General features: G+C 45.8%; 1 protein-coding gene and 1 long non-coding RNA gene across 12 annotated transcripts in view; one reads left to right on the forward strand and one right to left on the reverse strand.

Moving 5' to 3' along the window:
- Positions 1 to 3,755: 3,755 nt before the first annotated feature.
- Positions 3,756 to 11,532, reverse strand: LOC123280214 (uncharacterized). Its single transcript, XR_006518935.2, has 3 exons — positions 11,027 to 11,532; positions 6,091 to 7,477; positions 3,756 to 5,713 (listed from the first exon to the last, which is right to left on the reverse strand). It is a non-coding gene; the product is annotated as an uncharacterized lncRNA (long non-coding RNA).
- Positions 11,533 to 11,708: 176 nt separating this feature from the next.
- LOC106824685 (S-methyl-5'-thioadenosine phosphorylase-like) overlaps positions 11,709 to 20,675 on the forward strand; it is a 56,133-nt gene continuing 47,166 nt past the window's right edge. For 2 of the 11 annotated variants that reach the window (XR_011497252.1, XR_011497251.1), the window contains exons 1-2: positions 12,475 to 12,613; positions 20,166 to 20,207. Coding sequence is in view for 8 of the 11 variants with exons in the window: in XM_070495481.1 (XP_070351582.1) it covers positions 12,392 to 12,613 (222 nt within the window). In the remaining 3 variants the exon portion in view is untranslated. Of the gene's footprint in view, positions 12,614 to 20,165; positions 20,208 to 20,675 lie in introns of all 11 variants that reach the window. The other 9 variants (XM_070495481.1, XM_070495482.1, XM_070495486.1 and 6 more) reach the window with 8 other exon arrangements.

Consider the following 20,675-nt stretch of genomic DNA (forward strand, 5'->3'; position numbering starts at 1 on the left):
AAAATCTGATAAAGGAACAATGTAAAAGTACCCAGTGTAATCCAAATGATCTCCATCCACTACAGCTCTCCTTTTGTAAGGTTCAAACTTGACATTTTAAAACATTGCAGCTATCAATCTGCTTCAAAATGGACAGTGTACCTATGGTTAAAATTCTACCTTCCAATCATCAAGATATTTGAGACCCAGAAGTCTTAACCCCCTACTTGATGTTGATTTTACTTGTGTAGTTTTTTGTTGTTGTTGTTGTTGTTGTCTGCAGGGAAATATTCGCCCTGAACTAGCATCTGCTGCCAAACTTCCTCTTTCTTTTTTTTTCTCCCCAAAGCCCCAGTGCATGGTTGTAGATCCTAGTTGTAAGTCTGTCTAGTTCTTCTATGTGAGCCACAACCACAGCATGGCTACTGAGAGACGAGTGGTGTGGTTCTGTGCCCAGGAAGTGAACCTGAGCCACTGAAGTGGTGAGAGGGCTGAACTTTAACCACTAGGCCATCAATGCTGGCTCATTGTTGTAGTTTTTCAAATAAAAATTTCATGCCCTATGTATGCTTTTATGTTTTTCCTCAAATCTTCTTCTATATTCCCGACCAATGGAAAGTGCTGCCATCTGCTGGTCATCGGTATATAATTCTAGATGAACAGTTGAGGTCCTTGAGGAAAGAACTATGAAAAACCACATGCATTGTTCTAGAAGTAACTGAAGTAAATTATAGTGGAGTACACTTGCCACTTTAGAACTGACCTTTAAATTATAACACATCTCTCTCCCCTTCTTCCTTTCTTTTTTTTTCTTTCTCATATAAAACCAACATGACTCAAGCTTTTGACAATATTGACTTGTAAGTTTAAAAAAAAAAGCAAGCATTTGCTGCCCCCTGCTGTTCAAGATCCTTAGCATTTCTGACCTTTCATTCTCTTTTGCTGAAACTAAAAATAGAATTAATTAATGTGTGTGTTCTTCCATTCATATAGTCATTCACTCAGTTCAGTTGTACCACATCTGTGATGCTGGGCTTAATGATAGTTTGAGGTAGAGAGAGAGAGAAAGAACAGAAGGAATGGACAGGCAAGGAGAGGGAAAGGGGAGGTGGAGACAATGGGCAGGTAGAGAGAACAGGATGTAATCCAGGCATGACAGCACAGAGAGGACAACTTGTTTCCTCTCTATTTTAAATCCACTATAAGCACAAAATTTTTTAACAAACAGCTAGATGAGTTTAGCAGGAGTAAGTTCCTTTTGGAACAAAATTTGTGTCTGATGTTTTCACTTAATTCTGGCAATTATTGTCAGATTATTACCAGAACAAATGTGCGTCCTCTTCTTGGCAAGTTAAATCAAACTGCACCAGAAGTAGTTGTCCCACAAAGCAGAAATTTTATTTGTGGCATGCAGCAAAGAAAATGGAGACTACAGGGAATAATTTCACAAAGCTATGGCTCCCCGAGAATGGGAATATGGATCCCTTTATTTGGGGTAGGGAATGAATATTCAAAGGGCAAGTTTCATCATCACACGTAGAGGTGAGCATAAGCTTGCACATGTGTGGTTTGAAATCATGCTTTTACATACATTGCATGTTCTAAAAATGGCTGCTTCGCCCCTTTTAGAGGAGGAGAATTTACAGTGTTAATGAGGGCAGGTTACTTTAGTACAACTCTGCCTGTCTGCTCAGGTGTCATTCTTATGGTTGTGGTCTGGGCTGGTTTGGGCCAGTTCAGAGCAGCAGGGTCCAGGGCAGTTGTTGCTTAGAGTTTCTTCCTGGAACACAGCTGAAACCACAAAAGCTCAAGACTCCAAAGTCTTTAGAGAAAGCAATATTTGCACCTTTCAACAAGACAAGAGAATTAGGTCAAACACAAAAGGTTAGAGGTTAGGCAAGACAAGAAGAGTCCATGACTAGTGAGAAGATGATCCAGAATGAAATTTAGCATCTGGTGCAAGATCTCTGGGGAGGCCCATGAAACTCTCACCAACACCATGCTTCCTTCCTCTTACCTCTGTCCCATTTGGCCAGCAAGAGGTATTCTCACAGTTGGATCAGATGCATACTCTTCAATTCAGCCACTTGGGGGCAATACCACAGTCGTTGGTGGCAATACCACAGCCATTGATGACACACCACAGAGGTGCCATATCTCCAGGAAACACCATCCCCCCGCTTGAAACTTGGTGCTTACCATTCCCTCCTCCTCCTTTCACCCTTGACCTTGCTAACTAGAAACTGTCTCTCAGGACCCTCGTCACACAGCCCCTCCTCTCAGAAGTTTGTCCTGATTCTTCCCAAGCTACCAAGCCAATCAAGAACTCCTCTCTTCCATTTCCTCTCAGCACTTTATAAGTACATTTCCCACTGCACCTGGGAAATGATCGTTTAATTATTAACAAGCTCCTCCACAACCTCAACCTCCTTCGAGATCCCTCTTTCCACCTCCTTGCCTTGGCTGAAACCTAGTCAACCATTTCCCTCCACAGCCCTCTCGTGGGGAGGTTGATGTACCTCTCCGTATACTATGGGGTCATGAGGAAGGCTGGCGTTCCCCCGGTTCCTCACTGCCAGTTCTGGACAGTTTGCTTCCCTGACCTCTATAAAACTATCACTATTGTGACGTCTCTGCCATCCCTGTGGTATCTCTGCCATCCTTGTGGCTATGATTTGCCAGCCCCTCCAGCAATTGGATCCTTCCTGACCATCTTCCTCTTACCCTAAGCCCTGTCACAGTCCCAGGAGATGCAGTATAAATGCAGACAACACACACAAAACACACCTTCCATCCTATCTGATCATCTGATTCAGTTGTTCACTCCCTTGATCTTGCCATAGCCTAGGGTTACTATTCTTCTAAAACCTTGAGCTGCAATATCTCCCTCCAGGACCTTCCCTCCCTCCATCTTTCACACCTCTTCACCCTGCCATCACTCCTCTTGGACTTCTTTGAGAATTCTAGTTCCTTGATCCCCTACTTTCACCCATCACTCAGCTCCTTCAGGCCTCTTTGTTCCCTATAAGGCTGGACTCCCATGGTTGATAATGTGAACTCACCTCCCTGACACCCTCCATTCCTTGAGGTCCTATCTAATTAGTCAGTAGGGGCCTATCGCAGAGAACTGTATACCCTTGCAGATTGGTACCACTTCAAATTCATGGTCGCTAATCTGACACAGTATCACAATCATGCCAAACCCATCTGTAACCCCCATCTCCTACTTTGCTGAGAAAAAAATTAGGCTATCAGGAGTGATCTCCTATAGATTCACAACACCCGCTCTTAAATTTATCTGGAGCCCATTCTTCCTTTCTTGCAGAGCCACGTCTCCATCCTCTGATACAGGACAATGCTCCTGTGAGTACTTATAATCCCATCCCTCTAAGATTCTCTGGGATCCTGCCCTCTTAGCTATCCTTCTCTATCAGTATCTTCCATTTTTTCTTCAGTTTGAATTTCTTCCCCTCTGCTTACACACATGTTCAAAGCTCTCCCATCATTAAAAGGAAGGGGGAGAAAATAACCATTGACTTTCTATCCTCTTCTTATCATGTCCCAACATCTTCTCCTTTTCCATCCAAACTTCATGAAGGAGGTGTCTGTTCTCTCTTTTCCTCACCTCCAGACTGTTCCTCATGCTCTTCAATCTGGCCAGAGTTTCTGCCCTTGGTGGAATAATCAATGTGAGTTTTTTAGTTTTATGTTTAATATTCCAGGAGTGAGGGCTCTGTATGTATAAAGAAGTGTTTAAAAGCTATTTGGTTTTAAAATTAATATTCAATTTATTAAGGTCATAAAGTCAAAAACAAGTTTTTCTTTCTTATCACTTTATAAAAAAATTAGAAACGTCAGAGAATATTCAGTTTGTCAAGTAGGTATGAAGTCAGATTTCACCATTTTAAGATAGATACACTAAGGAATTTGACTGTTAAAAGTTAAAAATCCTAGCCCGATCATCTAGTACATATATACAGCCTGTGGAAAGTAACTTGACACTCCGTAATCCTGAATTTTCTTCTCTATAAAATGGGAACAATAATCTCTATCTTATAGATTTGTTTTGGAGATTAAATTAATAATACAATTGACATGTAATTGTAATGCAATTGACATGGTAGATATTATTTCAATAAAAGTCCTGTCAGATAATGAGTTTTCTTTCTAGTTCAAGTTATAAAGAATAGCTGACTATTTATGTAGAACTAGGATTTAAAATTGGGGTTTAAAGGGAAGTATTTACACATGTATCCATCTGTTAAATGTGTTTTCAGTTTAGAATATGGATCAAATCAAAACACTGAAATATGAATGGCCAACAGGCATCTAAGAAAAAGCTCAAAAATACAGGTCGTCAAATAATGCAAATTAACTACAAAATGGAATTTATATTTATAAATGTAATACTTATTATTGGTGAGTGTGTAGGAAATTGACAATTTCATTTTCTTCCCAGGTAGTGCAATGTGGTAGTAGTCCCCATAATTTGACTCAGTATAAATTGCCCATTCCTTTTGATTCCTCATCTCCACTTCTAGAAAATTATCTTTAGGAAAAAAATTCTATTTATACAAATACTCACATAAAACAGCTAGAAAGGACATGAACATCCAATGGAAAGAAATACTGATTGATTAAATGTACAAAATATACAATCTGATATGGTGTAAAAACTTATAGTCAAATTATCTTTGGCTTTTGGCTTCAAATCAAAATTAATTGCTCATTAAACTAGAATTGCAAGGATAATCTGTGAAATTCTATGTATTTTTATATACTTTACAGAGTCTAAATAAGAAATACAGAGCTTTACCCTAAGCTTACCACAAAGGTATTAATACTATGCTTGCTTTATTTCATTTCTTTATTTAATTCAAAATGTTTTTAAGGTTGTAAGGCAATTACCTATGGTTACCATAAAATTTGTTTTCTAAACTGGGACACTTTTTTTTTTTTGAGGAAGATTAGCCCTGAGCTAACATCTGCTGCCAATCCTCCTGTTTTTGCTGAGGAAGACTGGCCCTGAGCTAACATCTGTGCCCATCTTCCTCTACTTTATATATGGGACGCCGACCACAGCATGGCCTGCCAAGCGGTACCATGTCCACACCCGGGATCCAGGCCAGCAAACCCTGGGTCGCCGGATCGGAATGTGAGAACTTAACCGCTGCACCACCTGGCTGGCCCCATAAACTGGGACACTTTTGAGATGGAAAGTGGGAACACTAACAATAATTCAAATGCGTTAGTTGATTTCTATCAGGGATCTCAGGATCGTCTACGCACACCAGACCACCCCATACCACCCCATACTTATCCCAGCACGGGGAGCAGTTTACAACTGGGGTGAGCAGAGCTTCCTGGGTCAGTGTCCGTGACCACAATATGACCATATAGGTCAGAGATTTCAGACCAGGTCCCAGGACCGGAGAATCCCCTGCTTCCTGAGTGAGTCCATCTGTGCTGGCGGTAGACCTGCGAGGTCCCTTTACAATTGCTGCGTCACCCAGGGACTTCAGGCTTATATCCTTCATAGGGATTTTGTGATTTATACCAACTGAGTTCTTACTGAATTCTTCCTTGCTTCCTTTTGTTGCCTGATTTGAGTAGATTGAATTCTCCACCACCAACATCCTGGATTCCTTTTAATGCTTCTGACCAGCCACAGCTCTGACATCATTTTCATATCATCTCATTGGCTTTGGTATTTTTTTCACATTTTTTTCTGGCTCTGAAATGATAAATTTTTGTTCATGCTAAGGATAAAGGTCACCAACAACTTCCTAATAATCAAATCTGATCAATCATTTTTATTCCTAATTTTAATGGGCTACATCATGGTCAATTATCTGAACTACTCTCTCCAGCAACTTCAGTTTCCTTCATACATCTTCTCCCTCTATCTCTGTCAGACACACACACACAGACACGCTGCTCAACTCCCTAACCTCTTGGCTCATCCCTTAAGACCCAGCTCAGATATCACTTTCTCCAGGAAGACCATGAAACGTGCCCTGCTCTGTGCTTTCACAGCCCTGAGTGGCAGTCTCTAACCTCACGCTCAGCACACTTTCCTAACATCTGACTTCTCTTTCTGACTGCTCTCACCTGGGAGTTCCATGCAGGCTCAGAGTGTATAGGCCATAAATCTTTCTGTCTTCGGCACTTAGCTTGAGGCCCAGCACACCGTGGGAAGAACAGATAGTAATTAAGAGATCCGACTCTGTAGTTAAGACAGATTTAGGACTGAATCCCGATTACCCGAGTTACACAAGTTTGAGAAGACTTCAAATGTGCTGAGTCTCATGCAATAATAGTGATAATATCACCTACTGTGCACTTCTCAAGCATCACATTCCACCTTGAGTTTTATTATCTTAGTTTGTTTGCATCTCTGTGAAGTTCACGGACCCCTGGGAGAGGTAACATTTTAAGCTGATATTGGACATTTACAACTTGCAGGAATGAAAGGTTTGATTGATTTTTTTTGGTGGGGAGGAGAGAGGAAAGACCACAAGGCCCCAAACAGACAAGGAAGCTTTTGAAAGAAGCAATAAGCACAAAAGAGAGGTGAGAAGGATTCAACTTCTCTTGGTCTGCTCATCAGAAAAACGGGGATTAGAGCGGCACCCGGGTGGAAAGGTGGCTGTAAGGGTTAAACGAAGAGTATATGGTTCTCAATAAATATTAGCTATTTTTAATGTTGCTCTTGAAGATGCTCAGAAGACAACCATGACCCCATTCCCATTTATTTTTAAGTCTTTATTTCCAGACAACACATGGATTTAGCAAGGAAAGAAAGAAATGCTCTTACATTATTTCTTCTATTTTAATTTTTCTCTGCTGCCCACAGGTGTGCCTTAAGTTCTAACAGTAGAATGAGGAGCAGAGGCCACTCAAGGGCCTGTCTTGCGAGTCTCTCAACGTCTTAGTCAGTTGCAGCTGCTATAAGAAAACACCACGGGCCAGGTGGCTTAACAGCAAGCCTTTATTTCTCACAGTTCTGGAGGCTGGAGTCCAAGATCAAGGTGCTGGCAGACGCAGTGTCTGGTGAAGGCCTGCTGCCTGGGTCACAGACAGCGCTCCTCTCGCTGTGTCTTCACATGGCAGAAGGGGTGAGGGAGCTCTCTGGGGTCTCTTTCGTAAAAGCACGAATCCTATCTATGAGGGCTCCACCTTCATGACCTGATCGCCTCCCAAGGGCCCCACCTCCTAATACCATGACGCTGCGGGTTAGAGTTTCAACACACGAATGTGGGAGGGACACAAACATTCCGTCCATGACCCCATCACAGCTCAGTCCTGACGTACTGAGCAGAGCAGATTATGTTTCAACTGTAAAGTTAAAATACATCTGAGCATCTCTAACTTCTTGGTCCTTTTCTATACGGAGGACAGAAAGTGAGGCCCGTGTCTCCTTAGAGCAAGGCTGAACATTCTCCCTTCACCAAGGGAGGGGTGTGGGGTTTAGGCTTCATCTTGTAGTTTGCTTGTCCTATAATAGAAATAATAATATCTATTTCAAAGGATGTGAGGCTTCTGGGATTCCAGGAAAGATGGCCATTCTGTCAACCAGAATATCTTCTTAATGCACAGCATTGTTATAGGGAGAGTGGAAAGTTGGACAAGATTTTTCTTCACTGAATCTCAATACGGGGAATCTCCAACTATCTGGAGCTCACCACATTCAAAACAGATGGTCACAACCGACCCTGGTGATCTCAATTCAAAGCAAGTGGCTCTGCCCTCAACCAGAAATACAGATGCCACGCCATATTTTATTCTTGGACACTCCACTCTTATTAAAGGTTATATAAGGAATCGCCACTTAAAATTTGCTGTAAATATTTTTTGAGAAAGTTAACTTCTAATTCCCTCTATAAAGTACTCTGCAATAAATGTATTGCAAAAATGAGACTTAAGTAATGTTTTCTTTGATTATGACATTACTGTGGGTCTTTACTCCAGTAACAGTAGATTGGAGCATTTTTCTTTTCTCTTTTTCTTATTTTCTTAAAATTTCAGTCTAAGTAATAATCACTTACTGAACTATAAGGCAAGTATAAGAAATTTAAGAAGGTCCAGTTAATTAGGCTTTCTGTGACAAAATAAACCCAATTCTCTAGTTACTAAAATGTTAATGTTAAATGATATTAGGCCTATACTGTATAGTGTCAGAAAAAACACACAGTTTTACTTTTTCAAAAACTAATAAAATAATTCATTAAGTTATTTACCACAATCAGGAGAGTTAAAGAACTTGGACTGTAGATAAATCTTTTATTTATTTACCAAATAATATTAATTTTTTTTAACAGAAAGTTACCTTCAGGCTGGCCTGGTAAATATTTTTATATCTTTTCTTCTCTATCCCAATAAACACCAGCCACTGTTCCCTTTTAAATCCATTTCTTTCCCCTAGCAGCAGGGTAAAGAGAAGTTACTTATTTTGAGAACTTTCTGTAGAAAAATTTCTCTGGATACAATTTTATTAAGGTTTGTTGTGTCTATTTGGGAGTAATCTTTTTTCTAGTGACCACACTGTGTGCAATGATGCCATTGAGGTTTTTGAACCTGGATTTACACCAGTGCAGACATCTCTGGGGTCTTTATGCCTTCCTGGGCTTGCCTGGCTAGGAATTTGAAGGGGGGAAACATTTTTTACATTTATTATTATTATTATTATTAACTTTCTTACTGTCCTCTTAAGATACTTTGTTGACAGTGTTCTGCTGTATCCAGAGTGGCTACTTGCTACCAGAACTTTCATCTTTTTCCCTAAGCTTCCAATGCCAGACTCTAATCCACTGACAAAGTAGTGGCCAAAATGTCCCCACTCACTGCATCTCCTGTGATACGGGAGTATCATAACAAGATCTGAGTCACACGGAATTGAGGATCTGCAAGGACCAGGTTGTTTAGAATTTTTATTTTGGCCCAAATTTCTATAAGGTGGTGTGGACTTATATGCATTACTTCAGCCATGACAACTCGACAGCTTTAACACACCTAGCTGAGGAGGGGTTACCAACCAGCTTGGGCTAACTTTGTAGTACCCGTCCAGGCCTGACACATTCAGGAGGAGAGACGGGACCACTCAGTGGGAAAGCTGATATGGTTGGCTGAGATGATACATTTCATACATTTGTATGAGTATTTCCTCTTGAATATTTGATGATCCTGGAATGATGTGGAGACGCCTTCACAATTAGCATGCAATTTAGTCATGTTTAAAGACATAAATTATCGTAGGTTCTCCCCCTCCAAGGCAACTGTGGGACACTGATGGATCATTGCTTGAGACCTGATACAGACAGCTATTGGCAACACCATCTCAGCAGCTTGTTGGCTAGGAGCTGCAAGTTGGGGAGGTATGTATGAGGGATTATCTGAAAAAAGAGGAAGCGACTGAAATATCCATACAGTTTCATAATTAGAATTTTTGTAAGGTGGCCTGAATCCTTTCTTAGAATCGTCTTCAGAAAAACAAGGGTACAGGTGAACAGAAGGAATGCATAAGGCAAGAACAGAAGGGAACGGCAAGATGCTACTCTCAGAGAGAGACTCTAGATCCTTCTGTTGTCCTGTTGAAGATTCCTCAGACCAAGCAAAAAGGGAGACCACTGATTGTTAGAAAGTTTGTTTCCCTTTTATTCTAGGGCTTGCTATGAAAAAATTATCCAAAACTTGGAAATAAGCCAAAAAGACTATTGTCTGTCTTTTCAAAGACACATTAAAGCATTGTCCAACAAGGGTACCCAAGGGCCATCTGATTCTGGAAGGAGAGTGGAAAACAATGGCCCATGTCCTCAGCCAAACCAGCTCTCCACCTGTTTCTTCAGAGCTTCAAACTAAGAATGGTTTTTACAGTCTTAAGTGGTTGGGAAAAAATCTAAAGAAAATAAAATGTTTTCACATGTGAGATTCAAGTTTTAGTGTCCATAAAGTTGTACTGGGATACAGCCACGCTCATTTGACTAGACGTTGCCTACGTGCCCGAGCTTCACACACTCCTATGTTGTTGCCTCTTGGTAAGCAAGGTTTGCTGACCCCTTACCTAAGCTGTAACTTTTATTACTTCTTATTGAGAAAGGTTCAGACTCGGGCGTCAGATATCTTGTTTGAGAAGTTACGCATTTTTTTCACTGTTAAAGATGCACATGGTATCTGTTCACAGAAAAGACAACCAAAAGGGCTACAGTTTTATTGCCTTGTGAAACAAAAATCAGTTTTGCATCTAATTTTTCCATCTCATGCTAACATTCTTTTTTCTGGTATTTCGGCTTCTTACATCCTCTTTGAACCAGCTTGGCCATCCCGCTGGTGCCTTTACTGAGTTAAATACAACTCTGACACAGGCTGACTGTATATTTGTTTGAATATTGTGTGTTTAAGTTTCCGAAAACTTATTTGGACACATTCTTCTAAAATGGACTCGTTAAGAGAACCCTGTAGGGGCTGTTGTGAGTTCGAATCCCTTATGGCTGGCCATGCCATGCGTCTAAGTATTTGTGTGCTTTTATTCACGATGCACAATGAAGGAAACTGCGAGAGTCCCCTTGGAGGTGGGTCAGTTGGTCTCGAAGGACACAGCCCATATAAAAGAACAAAATAATGCCTGACAGCAGCTGGTGGGTGGGTGTCTGGTTTCTCAGAAGAGGTTAGAAAATTGCTTAAATTTTGTCTGGAAATGCTTTGTCTGAAAATTTCTTTCCAGAAATGGCTGTCAATTACATCACTCAAAAAAACCAAACCAGACTTGGGAAAAGTTTCCCTTCAAACACATCACATAATCAAAACAAGCGCTTGATCCCTGACCTGAAGGTTATGGCAGAAAAGTCCAAAAGTCCAGTTTAGCCCCTTCTGAGTTCCCAACTCCTTCCAGCGTAGGGGTCTTCTAAAGGCTCACAGGCTCTCACTTGTTACAGGGACTAACTTTTGGCAAGAGAACGTGCGGAGTAGAAACTGGACTTGCTGGTCACATCAAAGCATGTAAGTTGGTGAAGACCCCATAATTAGGAAGCGACAATAAAACTGAGGGTACCTGTGTCCTGCAGTGGTTCCCCTGTGAGTAACGGGTCTCCTGCTCCCCAACACAGCGATCAGCAGACAAGCTCCTAGAAAACCACGTCCCTGAAGGGCTTGCTGGTTGGCGTCTTCCAACCAGCCTGCGTGCAGCCTTGAAGACTGAATTTCTTTTCCCTTGACTGTCTGGACTTTTCTCTTTAGTTTTCGTCTTCAGCCTGCATTTGGCCTAGTGAGGCTGGATCTTGATGTTTGGACCTTGACTTCCTGGGAAAGACAGCTCACTCACATAGTAAGGAGGGACAGAAAACCTGGTTAGTTTTAAACAACAGCGATTACGCTGAACATGCCCAGACGCCGCTAGCAAAGCTCATCTCAAAGTTTGTGCTCTGGGGAAGATTTTTTAACTTTTTCCTTCTCATTTCACTTCCACAGCCATGCTCCCACCCCCAGAGTAATCCGCAACATTTCTGCATCTCAGAACATCACTCTCACCCATTCTGTTGAGGAGAGCTTAATCCATCAAAGGAGGGTAAATTGGATTATCCCAGTAGGGAAAGGATGGGCATTTTGAGAGTAAGGGATTATCCCAGTGGAGGGCTGGTGGTGGTGTTGGGGTGTGTGTCTGCGTGTGTGTGTGTGTGTGCGCGGGCGCGCGCGTGCGTTTGGGGCAGGGGGAGGGGGCGGGATGGTGGTGACCAGCCAGTGTTGAATGATGAAAATGTGACTCTGGATTCTGAACCTAGGTGTCTGGGCCGTTGTCCGAGGTGAGAGGGGTTCAAGATAGCCGGGGTGGGAGGGAGGCAGCGTCTCATGCCCTTTAAAAACCTCCTCCCAAATTGAAGATGAGTAAGCCATAGTTGGTAAATCAAACAGTTTACCCAGCAACATGTTACTCTATTTCCTTTTTGTCATCCCTGAGCCTCGGGTCAACCCCATTCCTGCTCTGTCCTCCAGGAATTCAGGCAAAGGAGCAAATCCCCGGTCGAATTACTGTGGTAGGAAGAGCAAACCGCGTCCCGCCCCGGGTTAGCAGCTGGAGGGAAGCTTCGGGAACCGCCAGTTCCTTCTTCTGGAGGATTCTCCCTTCCGTGAACTCTTCTGGAAGGCAGATGTGCCTGATTTTACAGACAATACCTTGGACCCAGCTAATGCTGTAGGGTTCTCGTGAAAGTTAACAGGGCTGATTAAAGAGCAAAGCACACAGTCTGGGACAACACAAGTGCTCAAGAAACCGTCTCCGTTATTATCATCATTGACCCGTTAGTTATAACCGGGGGTGGGAAGAAACAGACAACGGAAAACCGGAAAGATCTGCCCAAGCAGCAGGACTTGGGAACCTGGAACTCGGAACGCAAAATTGAGGACGGGGGTGGCGGGGGCGATGCCACACAAGCAGCCAATCCAGCTGTCCCCGGAAGGAAGAGGAGGAGCCAGCGCCGTCCGGGGACTCTGCTTGGCTGTGTCCGGCGCTGCGCCCTTGGCCCCCCTGTGCTTCTCGGCCCCACGCGCACCCGCCACCGCAGCCTGCTCCTTGCGCCTGACGAGGCCACCGCGCCCTCCTAGCGCAGACATGGCCCCAGGTGCCAACTCCACGGCCGTGAAGGTGAGATTAGCGTTGCCGGCGGCTTCGGTCCGCTCTGCCCTGTGCTCTCTCGTTCCTGCCCCGGGGGATCGCGCCTCCGGGCCGTGCGCCCTGCCTGTGCGCCCTCGTCGCGGCGGGGAGGGTCTGGGGCACCGCATCCCGGGCCGGTTCCCGCCGGGGCGGGGAGCGAGGGGACAGGGAACGCTTGCAAAGTCGCACAGCTGCAGCCGCACCAGGCAGGGCGTGGGCTGGCCCTTTGGAGACGGCAGTCTGGGGGCTGCGCCCGGCCCCCAACCCTTCCCAGGCGCCACTTCCTTCCGGGGAGATGCGCCTGGCTGAGGCTAGTACCTGTGCCAGGTGAGGGGGGCCTGCAGCTGGTGAGACCCTCTCCCTGAGCTCTGCCAGTTTCACGCTTCCGCTCTGCTAGGCTCCCTGCCCCGCGGACCACGTGGGAGAAGTGCGTGCTTGCTCTTTTGCAAGCTTCCGCCTGTGTTTTTTTTTCCTTCCCCAAGTAGCCCTTGTCTGTTCTGAGGTTTTCCCCTGCAGCGCAATGCTTTGGGGATTCTGAGATTTCTTTACAGCACCGAAGTGGAAGACAGTCCAGGGCTCCTCCCTGTTTGGAGGACTCTGGCTTTAAACTGCTTTGTTTGCAACCTGGAAAGTTAGAAGTCAGTTTTCTTGTGCCCTCGGACTTCAGAGGTCTGCGTACAAGGGATCGCCTGCGGTGGGAGCTTGGGCCAGAGGAGGGCGCGAGTTCTGAAGCGAGCCGCGAATTTCCCTGGGGCTTTTAAAGAAACACTTCTTTCCTGGTTGGTGCCTGGGAAGGAGTGAAGAGTCACAGAGCCAAGGAAAGAACTGGTGATCAATCTTCAGATCTTTTCTAGGCTGTTTGTGATTGGCTAAGAACCACCTTACTTGTTTGACTTGAGAAATTCTTGGCTGATGGGATAGGAAGGTCCACCGCCTTCTCGGGAATCTCTTGTGATTCCCCGCTTTGTGTTCAGTTCTCCAGGGAGAAGACAAATCTCTGGGGTCAGCGTGTAATCAGCCAGAGGGATTCATTTATTAGGTCCTTGCAGCTCTTAATGAGACACTTATGATGGGGAGAAGGGGGGGTCGCAGTCACACTTCCGTATGAAACTCCTTTTGCCATGTTGCAAAGGATCTTGCATTCAACAGATGTTGGTAGAACGCCCCTCCCTCACCAGTCTCTGAGAACAAGGCAGAAAGCGTTTTTATGAAGCTCCTGTGCAAAGGAAGCGAGATCCTTAGGCGCCCATCTGTAAGTGGGGGTTTTACCGCAGGGTTTCCTGGGACGTTTAGACTTGTGTTGTCTGCCCAGCACGTGGTTGAAACTTATTAAATGGTAGTGCTTCTAAGTGGGGGAGCTGAGAGTAATTTTGAATATCTTTTCTCCAACAATTGAATGGTCATGACAGGTCTCATGAGCCCCCAGCCTTCAGTGGGCAAGCAGGAAACTCTGACCTGTCCCTTACGGGAATGTACTTCAAGTGAGATTGAAAACAGAGAGGGATGCTATTTATGACAGTGTCGCTTTAATCTGGTTCCTCATTCTCCCTGCACCCAGGGGCCCTGTGATATTGGGTTGGTGCACTAAGTGCGGAGTGGGTGCTGTGGTCGAGCCCCGAGGTGAATATTGAAGGAGGCAGATATTTGGTCCTGGCGAGCAGCTCACTATAAAGTTGAGGTCCACATGGTGCCGGGCCTGCCTGCTGCTTTCTGTCTCTGAGGATGGGAAGGTGACCACTTTGCTGTTGAGAATCCATGATGCCAACTGCAGTCCCCCAACTGCTGAACCAACATCCCACATAGGAAACACGAGGTGCCAGTGTCCAGAGCAAAGCAGGCTTATAGAAGCCATATCCTATCCTCAGATCGTGGAACGTAGAGCTGGAACATTCCTTAGACCATATAGCCACACAAACCCCTTTTTGTGGACGTAAAGCTGAGGCCCAGATAGGTTGACTGAGGTGTCCAGACTTACACAGTTGGCCCTAGATAGTGACAGAATTGGACCTAGATCCTGGCGTTCCACCAGCTGGATGTTCTGAGGCATTTCTGAAATGTGACGTGTGGTCTCTGCTCTGTTTCGTTGTGGAGTAAGGAGATCCTGCAGCCTTAAGGCAGAGGGAGTGTGGAGTGAGGGCGTAAAGCAGGCTGCCTCCCTGTGCCCATGGGGTGCTCTCCCGTGGTGTTGAGAACAGCTATTATCTGGGTGGACCTCAGGGAGGCGTCGTCCTCATCAGCCACGGGCGGGTGGTGTGCTTCACTGCGCAGAAGGGTGAACCTATCCTTGGCATCCGGACAGGGCATTCTGAGGGTTCCTTCAATTGGCTATGGCTCCGCCAGGCAGCTGCCCATCTTTTGCTCTGGAGGATTAAAAACAAATACGATGTAATCCTGGTGCTGTGGCAAGGAGGGGATATGGTCCCCTCATCGGTGGGTAGGGGGCTCTCAAGAAATGGTATTAAGGGGGAGGGGCAAGTCGTGGAGTCTAGACTCTGGAGAACAGGCCTTGTAAGGTCTTTTTTTGGCTGGCTGTCTGTAGCCAGCAAAGGCCTTCAGAATGAAAGTCCTTCAGTGACCCTCTGAACCTGGGGGACAACCCACAGGCCACAATTGGAAACCAGATGACCAATGAGCCTTCATTTTTTGCCTAGGGACACAATGGCATTTAGTGCAGGACCTTCCTCCTTCTGTAGGACTATCCTGAACCTTGCAGGATGGATGGTGCATCCTTGGCCCCTCCCCACAAAATGCCAGTAGCACTCCCCCGAGTCCTGGTGGCAGCCAGAAATGTCCCCTGGGTTTCCAGACACCCCCAGGAGAGCTGATTCACGCTCAGGTGAGATCCCTGGCCTAAATCCCCGAGACAGAGACAGCCCGGAGAGGAGATGTTGGAGCAGCCAGGTTTGCGTGCTGACCAGCAGAGAAAAAAGAGATAAGGGGCGTTTTTTGTTGCTTTGACGAAGTTTGTTTTGATTTTGTTTGGTTTTGCTGGAGCTGGGAGGGTGTACAGAAACAGTGACAGGTAATAATGCATTATTTCATTTGATGTTCACAATTCTCTGAATTAAGGAAAAATCTTCCCCTTCTAGGTGCAGATGAGGAAACAGGTGATAGAAACTTTTGTGCACAATGGACTCCAGATCCTTCCCTGGGATTATGATCGTGGCATTCTAGTCTGTGCCTCAGAAGCATCTACAGCGGTGGTTCTCCAAGCCCACCTGGGAATTTGTTAGAACGCAGATTCTTGGGCCCCACCCCAGTCCTGCTGAATCAGAAATTCTGGGGCGTGGGGCCCAGGGTCTGGGTTTTAAAGAACCTCAGTAGATTCAGATGCCCACGGAAGTGTGACCCCCACTGACCATGGAGCTTTGAAAAGGCTGGGCGTCTGCATTTTCCCCCAGCTCCTCAGGGGAGCCCTAGTGTCCTCGTTGCCTGTGGCTGCTGTAACAGTTACCACGGACTGGATGGCTTGAAACAGCGCAATGTCTCTCTTGCAGTTCTGGAGGGCGGACGTCCAGGATGAGTCCTATGGGGCTACAATCGGGTGTCAGCAGGGCAGGTCCTCTTGGAGGATCTAACAGGGCATCCATTTCCCTGCCTTTTCCAGCTTCTAGAGGTCACCAGCATCCCCTTGTTCACAGCGTGCATCACGTTGCCTTACATCCCTCTGCTTCCAACATCACATCACCTTCTTCCTCATTTGACCTTCTTATGAGGACTTGTGATTACATTTAGGGTCCACCCCATAATCCAGGATAATTTGGACCTCACGATCCTTAACTTAATCACATAAGGTAATGTTCATAGGTTCTGCGGATTAGGATGCAGATAAGACCTGTTTCAGGGGCCATTATTCAGCCTGTGAAACTTGGCTGGCCCAGATTTTAGAAATTTATGATCTGAGCCGTAGAGTAGGGGTGCTCAATTCTGGCTGCACATTGGAACCTCCTGGGGAGCTTGGAGAACATGAACCTTGCCTTTCCCCGTTAATGAGACTCTCTGGAGTATGGGCCCTGGGCTTTGGTTTTGACAGCATCCTGGGGGATTCTAGAATTCAGCAGAGGACCCAGGAGGAGCACTGGGAAGAATCATATCTTGCTTTTGCCAGAGGAGATTGGTTAAGTAAAAAACACAGACGTTCTGAGCCCTCAGTTATCTCTGAACAAAATGCAGTCATGCATCACTTAATGATGGGGATGAATTGTGAGAAATGCGTCATTAGGTGATTTTGTTGTGTGAACGTCATAGGGCCCACGTACACAAACCTAGATGGCACAACCTACTACACACCTAGGCCGTATGGTGCTAATCTCATGGGACCACCATGGTATATGTGGTCTGTGGTTGACTGAAACGTTGTTACGTGGCACACGACTGCATAGCATTACTGTATTAGTTTGCTGGGCTGCCATAAAGGACCACAGCTTGGGTAGCTTAAGCAGCAGAAATTTATCCTCCTAGTTCTGGAGGCTGGAAGTCTAAGATCAAGGTGTCAGTAGGGTTGGTTTCCCCTGAGGCCTCTCTCCTTGGCTTCCAGGTGGCTGTCTTCTTCCCGCGGTCTTCCCTCTTTGTATGTCTGTGTCCTAATCTCCCTTTATAAGGACACTAGTCATTTTCGATTAGGGACCCTCTCATGACCTCATTTAACCTCAATTACCTCCTTAAAAACCCTATCTCCAGATATGGTCTCATTCTGAGGTATTGGGGGTTAGGACTTCAACATATGGATTTGGGGGAAGCAATTCAGTACGTAACCATCACCTACCTGGGTGGCTTACAGAGGGGGAGTCATGTCAGAGATGGAGCCCCCAGTTATCTCCGTGGACTTAGCAAGGGCTTATTTATTTTTTTGAGGAAGATTAGCCCTGAGCTAACATCTGCTGCCAATCCTCCTTTTTTGCTGAGGAAGACTGGCCCTGAGCTAACATCTCTGCCCATCTTCCTCTACTTTATATGTGGAACCCCTACCACAACATGGCTTGCCAAGCAGTGCCACGTCCGCACCTGGGATCCGAACCTGCGAACCCCGGGCCACCGAAGGGGAACCTGCGAACTTAACTGTTACGCCCCTGGGCCGGCCCCTCATTGTAGGTTTTGAACAGGGCTCCCAGACTGGATATTGGGCCACTCTGTCCCCATACAGCTGGACTTCCAGGGATTTTGGAAGGCCCTGGGAGGCCTCCAAGCCGGGTCGGCCCAAGAAGAAGGCCTTTTGTCTGTGTGCTTGCCAGACTTGTCAGTGGCAACCAGAGCCTAAGGACTGAGATGCTGAGATCAGGGAGTGCCGCCAGCTCGAGCTCTGGCTCCCTTGCCTCCTCGTGAGCTCGAGGCGCCCAGAGGCAGCCATCTCCCTGGCATGAGCTAGTCTCCACGGCTCAGGGGTGTGGGGTTTTGAGAATGCCGTCACTGAGTGCTGGGCTCCTTAAGGTAGTGTGTCCATGCCCCAAAGTGATGGTGAGTGGTTCCTGAAACCAAATGAGCTATGTGACATCCCCTGGGTCCAGGTACCAGTGGACATAGACGCAGGGGAGGGGTTAGTGTGAGCCCTTCGCCACTGCTGGAAGTACGCATTCCGGCCAGGTAAGCCAGCATTTAGACAAAATGCTTTCAGGTCTCAGAGAGGAAGGCAGACGCTCTCCTCTTTTTATGGAGATTGACTTGGTGCTCCGTCAGTGGAAAGTGTGGGATGGACCACTAGTTGTTAAAATTTGCCAATGACCTTGATTGACCGGAGGTCCCTGTTTCAGAACTTTATCGTGTGCAATGAAGAAGTCCTGGCTGGGCAGAATTGGCCCAGAAATTCCATCTTGGTCCTCGAACACATTTCCTAGGCCTCCTGGGATTGCCTGGACTGAGGGCTGATGCTGCTGGCCCAGGAGGCCTGGTAAGGTCTTGTCATTGCTGCCTGAGTGTGGCTGACGTCACCGATGGAGACCCCTCCCCTCCAGGTTCACTTAGACGCCCAGAGTCATTGTTTCTGTGCTTGCTCTGTGACCTTGGTCCAGAACTTGACCTCTCTGAGCATCAGTTTCCTCAGTACATGGAGACAGTGAAACTTTTCTCATAGGGTCTGACGTTATAAAGGACTCCAGGGGGTGTTGAGTGCTGTCTGTCATCGTGGATGAGTGTGAAAGAGCTGGGTTCCTCTTCCAGCTTTGCTGCTTATGATTTGCTCTTGGAGAAGTGTCTTGATTTGTATGCGTTCCTTCTCTTCTGTAAAATGGGTGTAATACTGCAGGGCCTATCTTATAGGGTGGTTGAGAAGATGAGAGGAGGTGAGGCCGCTGAGGCGGTTAGCACAGTGCCTGTGACGTGTGGGTGCTGAGACCCAGTTCCTTTATTACCACGGCAGGGCCTGAGTTGACTGTTGAATTTGGAGGCTCAGGGGTGGACAGAATTAGGCCATCCGTGCTTGAGAGTTTCGTCCTAGTCGTACTCTGCTATGGGCCAGCAGGTGGCGGCATTGCCACATCTTGGCACTGCTGGCCTCCCTCTGCAGCAGGAAAATGGTTAGAGGTCCCTGGTGAGGCAGTACTCAGTCGCTACACTTGTCCTGTATCCCTTGCTAGATACAGTTTTCCATAAACAAGCAGAGCCAGTTGGGTGACCGGATGTGCTCACCTGCAGATAATTCCAGAGCTGGAGACCCCACCCTGGCCTTTCTGGCGAGCAGTAGCAGCTCTTCTTTTCATGGCCAGTACTCCATGTTCCTCGCTGAGGGCTGAGTACCAGCTTCTAATGCAGTCCTTGTGCAGCCAGCGTGGTGTGGACTGAAGCTTGGGGCCATGAGGGTGGGCTCGACGGCCTGAACTTCGGCAGGACCCCTGGTCAGCATTTGTCACCCGCGGCTGCGATGCTTCCTGAACCGAGAGGGTGGTTTCAGAAGACGGGGTAGGCTGTGTTTCGTGTGTACAAGTCCGAGAGTTAGTGTTGAATCCGGAATGGGGGGGCCACGGCCCAGGGAGCATTCAGAATCAACCAAGTCAAAGTGGAAATAAGTAAACACAACAAAAAACCAGAAGTTTTGATAAGCAACAGAATCCCAGATAATTTTAGAGTCAGCAGTTCGGTTCTGTGGTCTGGGCGATGCCATGGGCTGGACCGTTCTTTAGGCCCCCCCGTGATCTGTGGTGCTTCAGAGAATGTGAAATGGAGGATAAAACGGAGAAGCCAGCTAGAGGAAGGCTTAGGATTGCACAAAACAGTGTGTTTTTTTAAAAGAAATATCTACTGAATTGGCGTGATTTAAATGTACTGACTTAAGTGACCACTCTTGTTGATTTGAAAACTGATATTGGTTAGTCTTGGCCTATGGTGTTAAGTTGTAACGAGGCAGGAGAGAAATGTGGGCTTGGCCAGAACGCGTAACCTGCTGTGGTTTCAACGCTGTACCACAAGGTGGCACCAACTTCACAAACGGCATTAGCCGCTTAAGGAACTTGTGGCGACACTTGAAGCTCTAAATCGTATAACCAGCAGTTCTTCAGTAAAATCTTACTAACATGCCCTTATTTTCTTCTTCTGTTGATATTTCTTTTTCCAGGAACTGAGGGCCAGAGAGGTAACCATTTTCCCACGTATCGAGGTAAATCAATTTGTGGAACCTGATGTGGAAATTATTTTATTCAGTTCAGTTAATTCTTAACTCTAGAATTTTTTCTCAAGGAGCTACTTTTTTCATCTAGTAGAAATTTTACTCAAGTGACAATAGATTTAAAGCTTTTCATTGAAAAAAAAAAAAAAGCTCAGTTCCCTTTCCATTAGATTTCCAGTACAGTGTCCTCTCTATAGCATGTTTAAAGTTAAACAGGAGAATTTAATTACTCTTTCTCCTTTAGGAAGCATCAGCCTAGGGAAACCTCCCTAATTTTAGCTATTTCACTTTTAGCTAACAGTTCAGTTAATATTTAGTTATTTTTGTAATTGTTCTTGTTTGTGTTTCTTAGTCATCAAATTAGATTACTCTAGAGGGTGGTACTGAGTTTCTTTAACTCCAGTTAATCCCTGAAGACAAGGACTGTTAAATTAATCTCTGGAAAATGCACTTCAACAC

The sequence above is a fragment of the Equus asinus genome, chromosome 23 (genome assembly GCF_041296235.1).
Source record: "Equus asinus isolate D_3611 breed Donkey chromosome 23, EquAss-T2T_v2, whole genome shotgun sequence".
Taxonomy (NCBI): domain Eukaryota; kingdom Metazoa; phylum Chordata; class Mammalia; order Perissodactyla; family Equidae; genus Equus; species Equus asinus.